The sequence below is a fragment of the Otolemur garnettii genome, unplaced genomic scaffold (genome assembly GCF_000181295.1).
Source record: "Otolemur garnettii isolate 467f Iridium unplaced genomic scaffold, OtoGar3 scaffold00007, whole genome shotgun sequence".
Classification (NCBI taxonomy): domain Eukaryota; kingdom Metazoa; phylum Chordata; class Mammalia; order Primates; family Galagidae; genus Otolemur; species Otolemur garnettii.
The window spans coordinates 318,370-325,946 of NW_003852402.1; the positions used below are offsets into that span (position 1 = coordinate 318,370).

At 51.2% G+C, this 7,577-nt stretch overlaps 1 protein-coding gene across 1 annotated transcript; it reads right to left on the reverse strand.

Moving 5' to 3' along the window:
- Positions 1-5,321: 5,321 nt before the first annotated feature.
- On the reverse strand, positions 5,322-7,577 carry MIOX (myo-inositol oxygenase). The gene is made up of 10 exons (XM_003783084.2): positions 7,525-7,577; positions 7,030-7,110; positions 6,751-6,831; positions 6,467-6,629; positions 6,234-6,301; positions 5,985-6,094; positions 5,841-5,908; positions 5,714-5,763; positions 5,512-5,624; positions 5,322-5,430 (listed from the first exon to the last, which is right to left on the reverse strand). Exons 1-10 carry the CDS (start codon positions 7,537-7,539, stop codon positions 5,322-5,324), a joined length of 858 nt encoding a protein of 285 aa, XP_003783132.1. The 5' UTR covers positions 7,540-7,577.

Consider the following 7,577-nt stretch of genomic DNA (forward strand, 5'->3'; position numbering starts at 1 on the left):
AAAAAAAAAAAAAGAAAAAAGAAAAAGTAGCCGGATATAATAGCAAGCACCTGTAGTCCTAAGTACTCAGAAGGCTGAGGCAAGAGGGTTGCCCAAGAATGTGAGGTTGCTGTGAGCTATGTATGAAGCCACGACGCTCTACCCAGGGTGACAGAATTTTATCATCAGCAACAAATGTAGTCATTGCTGTCTTTGAAGTGACAGGCTTACTTTGTTCTTATTTATTTATTTTTGTTACTGAGATAGTCTTACTTCATTGCCCTTGATAGAGTGTTATGGCATCATAGCTCATAGCAACCTCAAACTCCTGGGCTAGAGTGACCCAATTGCCTTAGTCTCCCAAGTAGCTAGGAGTAGCTGGGACTACAGGTGCCCACCACAATACCAGGTTATTTTTAGAGGCCAAGTCTTGCTCTTGCTCATGCTGGTCTCAAACTCCTGAGCTCAGGAAATCTACTTGCTTCAGCCTCCCAGAGTGTTGAGATTACAGGTATGAGCCACTCTCTGTTGTCTTGATGTCTCCTTTTTGTGATTTTCTACTCACTGACCTTTTCTCTGATCTTTGACTATAAACACCCATTTTTCCCTTTTTGTGTTTGGAATTGAACCTGTCTCTGCTCTGAGACGGTCTTGACTCTATTGCAAGAGTGTTGAGTGAAATCCTCCTTACCCACTGAGCCACAGGCACCGCCCACTCCTTGCCAATTATTAACAAGCGTCAGAATAATTTATCTTTAACAACCTAGGCTTCATGGCCATGTCTGTGGTCCCAGCTACTCCAGAGGATGAGGAGGAAGGACCATGTGAGCCCAGGAGTTTGAATGAAACCTTGACAACATAGCAAGATTCCACCTCTAAGAAATAAACAAATAAAAGGACAATAATAATTGTTACTGCATCAAAGACATTCTTTTTTTTGGAGACAGAGCCTCAAGCTGTCACCCTGGGTAGAGTGCCATGGCATTACAGCTCACAGCAACCTCCAACTCCTGGGCTTAAGGGATTCTCTTGCTTCAGCTTCTCAAGTAGCTGGGACTACAGGCGCCCACCACAATGCCTGGCTATTTTTTGGTTGTAGTTGTCATTGTTGTTTGGCAGGCCCAGGCTGGATTCGAACCCACCAGCTTTGGTGTATGTGGCTGGTGCCTTAGCCTCTTGAGCTATAGGTGCCAGCCCATCAAAGACATTCTTAAATAAAACTGATCTTTTCTTAAACTGTGAGGGCAAGGCGTTGAAGAACTTGGCTTTAACTCATTATTATTATTATCATTATTGGCTCCTACATTTTAGAAGCTTTTCGAGTCCTGCCAGCAATCTGACCCGTCTATACTTTTACATCACCAGTGTAAATGTCAACTCTGTGAAGAAGGCAAAGTGCACCACGGTATACCATGAAAATAGCTTTGACCTTACAGCCCCTGCAAGCAGATAAGCAGAAGCTAGGGGAGCCAGAGAGGGGTGCAGGGTAGGGAAATCAAGCCCCACCCATATCCTTCAGGCTCCTCAGAACCTCCCCCTGGCAGGGCTTCAACCTCACCCCACCCCCAGGGCTTTCTGGAACTGGCAAGTTTAGGGTTAGGGTCTGCAAGGGGGATAGAGAGGTTCTGGTGGCTAGCGGCTGGAGAGGCTAGGGTGAGGAGGGCAGCAGGCACAATGCTGTAGCCAGTGGTCACGACTAGGAGTCACGCATTGAAGTGAATGCTCAGGGGTGAGTGATTTAGTCCCCAACATGTGGATTTGAAATACTATTTCCATATAAAGAAGCCAGAGCTGGGTGGTGCCTGTGGCTCAAAGGAGTAAGGCGCTGGCCCCATATGGCAGAGGTGGCAGGTTCAAACCCAGCCCTAGCCAAAAAGAAAAAAAAAAAAGGATTAGAACAAACCAGAGCTCATGGAGAAATGACCAATTCCGAGTCTAGGACAATCTCTGATAGGCTGAAAAATAGTCCCCCCCAGAATAACCATATCAACTCCCTGGAACATGTGAATTGTGATCTTGTTTGGGACAAATGTCTTTGCAGGTGTGAATTAAATAAAGGATCTTAAAATGAGGCTGCTGGCTCAGCACCTGTGGCTCAAGTGGCTAAGGCACCAGCCACATACACCTAAGGTGGCGGGTTCGAATTCAGCCTGGGCCTGCCAAACAACAATGATGGCTGCAACCAAAAAACAGCCAGGCATTGCAGCAGGCTCCTGTGGTCCCAGCTATTTGGGAGGTGGAGGCAAGAGACTCGCTCGATCCCAGGAGTCAGAGGTTGCTGTGAGTTGTGATGCCATAGCACTCTACCAAGGGATACAGCTTGAAGCTCTGTCTCAAAAAAAAAAAAAAAAAATGAGGCTGTTATTCTGAATCCTGGGTAGGCCTAAATGGCATCCCAGGGTCCTTGGACTCAACAGAGCTGAAAGCCGTGTGAAATTGGGGCAGAGACACAACCTTAACAAATGCTGGAGCTGCCGGGCACAGTGGTTCACACCTGTAATCCTAGCACTCTGGGAGGCTGAGAGGGGTGGATTGCTTGAGGTCATGAGTTCGAGATCAGCCTGAGCACAAAAAGTGAGGCCCCATCTCTACTAAAAATAGAAAAACTGAGGCAAGAGGATGGCTTGAGCCCAAGAGTTGGAGGTTGCTGTGAGTTATGACACTATGGCACTCTACCCAGGGCAACAGCTTGAGACCCTGTCTCAAAAAAGAAAAAAAAAAAAGGTAATGCCTGTGGCTCAGTGAGTAGGGTGCCGGCCCCATATACCGAAGGTGGCAGGTTCAAACCCAGCCCCACGGAACTTCAACCAAAAAATAGCCAGGCATTGTGGTGGGCACCTGTAGTCCCAGCTACTCAGGAGGCTGAGGCAAGAGAATGGCTTATCCCAGGAGTTGGAGGTTGCTGTGAGCTGTATGACACCACGGCACTCTACCAAGGGCAACAAAGTGAGACTCGGTTTCTACAAAAAAAAAAAAATGCTGGAACTGGCTGGGTGTGGTGGCTTACCCCTATAATCCTAGCACTCTGAAGGACTGAAGGGCTGGTCTTGAACTCCTTACCTTAAGCAATCCACCCACGTCAGCATCCCAGAGTGCTAGGATTACAGGCATGAGCTACCATACCTGGCCCCAAGTCCTTTATTTTTTGTGTAGCTACGGTAAATGTGATTTTCTTAATTTATTTTTGAGATAGTTTGTTGTTAGTGTACAGAAACACTACCAATTTATTTATTTATTTATTTATTTGAGACAGAGCCTCAAGCTATCCCCCTGGGTAGAGTGCCATGGCTTCACAGCTCACAGCAACCTCCAACTCCTGGGCTCAAGCGAGTCTCCTGCCTCAGCCTCTCAAGTAGCTGGGACCACAGGCGCCCGCTACAACGCCCGGCTATTTTTTGGTTGCAGGCATCATTATTGTTTGGCAGGTCCGGGCTGGATTCGAACCTGCCACCTTAGGTGTATGTGGCTGGCATCTTAGCCACTTGAGCCACAGGCGCTGAGCCTATTTCTTTTTTTTTCTGGAGACAGAGCCTCAAGCTGTCGCCCTGAGTAGAGTGCTGTGGCATTATAGCTCACAGCAACCTCCAACTCCCGGGCTTAAGCGATTCTCTTGCCTCAGCCTCTCAAGTAGCTGGGACTACAGGCGCCCACCACAATGCCCAGCTATTTTTTTTTATTTTATTATTATTATTATTATTTTTGTTTGCAGCCATCATTGTTGTTTGGGGGCCTGGGCTGGATTCAAACCCGCCAACTCAGGTGTATGTGGCTCGCACCCTAGCTGCTTGAGCCACAGGTACCCAGCCTCATTTTTTTTTTCTGAGACAGTCTCATTTGGTTGTCCTAGGTAAAGTGCCATGGCATCAGCCTAGCTCACAGTAACTTCAAACTCCTGGGTTCAAGCAATTCTCCACCCTCATCCTCCTGAGTAGCTAGGACTACAGGTGCCTGCCACAATGAGCAGGCTAATTTTTCTATTTTTAGTAGAGATAGGGGTCTCATTCTTGCCTACGCTGGTCTAAAACTCCTGAGCTCAGGGAATCCACCTGGCTGGGCTTCCCAGAGTGCTGATGAAACTGACACCAGTGGGGTTGAGAGAAAGACACCGTGTGCCTCCCAAGCAGGAAAACAACACCACTTCCAAAGCATCTTGCCCACAACAGATCACACTCAAATCAGGTAAAGCCTCTAAATTCATGTACTAATTAGCATGAAATACAAAGGAAAATGTTAACAGACGAGTAGAATATGATTAGCAAAATCCCAGCAGAAGGAGATTCCCTGGGAAAAATGATTCCCTTTCTTTACGGGGATGAATCACTAAAAGATAGACTGGAAGCCTCTGGATTAAAAGAAATGTCTGCAAAGCCAAGATGTAGCATGGCCGGCTATACACCTAGGGAACAAAACCACAGAAAAAAAGGAGTTGGGGCAGTACCTGTGGCTCAGTGATAGGGCGCCAGCACCATATACTGAGGGTGGCCGGTTCGAATCCAGCCCTGCCAAACTGCAGCAACAACAACAAAAAAATACCCAGGGGTTGTAGAGGGTGCCTGTAGTCCCAGCTAATCGAGAATCTGAGGCAAGAGAATTGCCTGAGCCCAAGAGCTGAGGGTTGCTGTGAAAAGTGACACCACAGCACTCTAAAAAAAAGAAAAATCAAAAAAGGAGGGCGGCACTTGTGGCTCAAAGGAGTAGGGCAGCCGGCCCCGTATACCAGAGGTGGTGGGTTCAAACCTGGCCCAGCCAAAAATTGCAAAAAAAAAAAAAAAGAAAAAAAGGAGATGGTGACCATGGAACCACTGGAGGGCTGCAGAGGCCATTCAAGGTTGTGTCTCTTGGTGTCTGTTTTACAGTAATTAACCTGTGCATTTGTTTATGTCATTTTCTACAGATGCATTCCTTTAGCTAAGTTGGGGGGGTTATTAAGGAGACTGAGACAGGAGACTTGGTGATCGTTAAAGAATGTGAAGGTGAGTGGTGACTCCTCCCCATGCTTTGACACAGGAGCTGGGAGGAAGCGCACACCTGTCTGATGGGGCACTTGTGTCTAAGACTCGTGGGACTTGGTCTCTGCCCTATTGTCAGAGTCCCTCAACATGGGCCACTCTCTGCTGCTACAACACACCGGTGGGACAATGAGGATCCAAAACACAAGCTCCTTCAAGGTCTTTATTGCTGCTGGGGACAAGTGGCCATGAGGCATGGTGACTGTAGGTGGGGGGTCCCACATGGGGCTGAGATGGATCATCTCTGTGTCTGATGGTGGCTGTCTGCCCAGGGTCAGGCGCTGAGGGACACAGCCAGCCTGAAGGCCCAGCAGGTGGTGGACAGGTGGGTAGTTACCAACTCAGGACACCTGGGCAATACTTGTCGATGAGCTCCTGGTAGTACGGCCGCAGCTCATCCACGTCTGGCAGGTCAGAGCACTTGGTGTAGAGGTCAAACTTACTACAGTAGAAAAGGAGCAATGAACTTCGTGAGTGAAGGACTGGCCACCCTGCCTCATGACCCCTGAGAGGATAGACATACTTGAACTCCTGCACCCAGGGTAGCATGGCCAGGTCCTGCTGGCTGCACAGCTGCCAATAGTCGCCACCGGTGTGCCAAGGGTAGAAGGAGTGGAATCGGATCATATAGAAGGCCTGTGGGCAAGCCCACACTCAAACACTTGCACATTTCTGCTAACTCTAGGCCAGCTAGACAACTCAGGTGTGCTCTTCCCCACACCTACCTCCAGGGGTAGGGAGAACTTGTTGAACTTCATCATCTGGTACATGTACTCTATGGAGGAGAGGGTGTCAGCACCAGGCACCCAGGGGGCAATGCTCCCCAGTGACTCCTGTGCCCCTTAGTCTCACCGTCGTGGCCCCAGGACATGAGGACTTTGTCAAGCCCACAGTGGGGGTGGTACATGCCAAGTTCAGTGCTGCAGTGAGAGATAAGAGTCAGGAGTGTTCAGAAGCTCCAGGGATGAGGAAGACCCGCTCTAGGGAGAGAAGCACCTGTATCTTGGGTCCTGGAGGTCGGGATTGTCCTGGAAGGTGGAGTCACAGAAAACCACAGAGGCCTGGGGACGGCATCCAACTGGGAAGGTGTCTCCAACGACTGCCCACTGGAGAGGGACAGGCAGCTGTGGAGGGGGTGTGTGCCCTGGTCTGCCCCCACATGGTGCTCCTAGTCCAGAGCCAGGTCTCTCCCGTGGCCTCAACCCTCACCTCCACCAGGTCTCTCCCCATCTCCCCTGTCCTCACCTGGGGCTCCCCCAGCAGAGCCAGGACCTTCCCCAGGTCATGCAGGAGCCCAACAAGGTGGAACCAATCTGAGGGAGACAGAAGGGGGGTGAAGGGTGCAGGGGCCACAGTGGGGCTGGGAGCCAGGAAGGGCCAGGGCCTGATCCCACCCAGAGCTGAGTCTGCTGAGAGAGCCAAGACCCCATACACACACACCATTTGCCCCTCCCCCCAAGCTGGGTGGCAGGGCACACCCTTATCTGGGTGGGCCTTCCGGATGCCTTCTGCTGTCTGAAAGGCGTGGAAGGAGTTGGGGAAATCCACGTCTGGGTCTGATTCATCCACCAGTGCATCCAGCATGCCCACAGCCTCCATGATTGTCATCTTCTTATAGGAGAAGCCTCCAAACTGGGCATGCTAAAGAGTAAGTCAGTGGGGCCACAGCATCAGCAGTGTGCCTACATAGCCCCTCCCTGTCTACTTGGCCCACAGGGATGCTGGGCAGAGGGTGGGCAGTTTGTGGCACCGCCAGGCCTACCTTCCTCCTGACAAAGTCTACTGTCTGGTGGGTGTGCATGAGCTTGTAGGTGGTGAAGACACGGTCCAGCAGGGGACCTGACTGCAAACCAGAGGTCATCCAAAGCTGCAGCCACCCTGCCTGTCACACCACAGGCCCCACTGCCTCCCCTCTCCTGGGGTAGGCCCCAGAAGGTACGGACAGGAGGCTTCCCAAAGGGTCCCACTCCAGGAGCAGGAGTAAGAAGGAGCAGGAGTGGTTGGGCTGGGCAGGAGGGTGAGGGGCAGGGCAGGTCCTCACAGTGTAGTTTCGGAAGCTGCTCTTGTCTTTGGCTGCCTCTGGGTCCACATCAGGTCTGTAGACCAGGGAAGGATCTGGGCCCTGGTTAGATGGGGGATTTAACCCACTTCACCATCACACCAACCCCACAAGGAAGCAAGGACACCCCACGGAGGCCAGAGACCTGAAGGTAGACACAGACACAGCCTCCCCCACACCACCAGCCTGACCCTGCCTCCGCCTTGGTGACTCTGGAGGGCTCCCGCTCCTGGTGTCCTTTTCTGCAGTCCTAGGCTGCGGGCACCATGGGTATGCACAGCAACCTGAGGCACCCCACAGCGGGGATCCGAGTCCACAGGGAGACTGGGGTCAGTCGCAGTTGACCCCTGCCCCAGCAAGACCACGACAGGAAGAAGGGAGCCCTTTGCCCTGGACAGCCAGCAGAGAGGGTGGGAGCAGCCGGCTACCAGGTGAGTGATCAGTGGAGCCACTTCCACATTGGGCCTGGGTACTCACCACAGCCACCTTCATCCTGAGAGGGGTGGTACTTAGTGGAAGAGTACACAGGC

Excerpts from the sequence above, each read along its gene's own strand:
- MIOX (XM_003783084.2), bottom strand. Across the intron at positions 6,095-6,233 it reads CTCTGCTGGGGGAGCCCCAG|TGGGCAGTCGTTGGAGACAC; the intron begins GTGAGGACAGGG and ends GTCCCTCTCCAG. Across the intron at positions 5,431-5,511 it reads CCCTGGGTGCAGGAGTTCAA|TAAGTTTGACCTCTACACCA; the intron begins GTATGTCTATCC and ends TTTCTACTGTAG.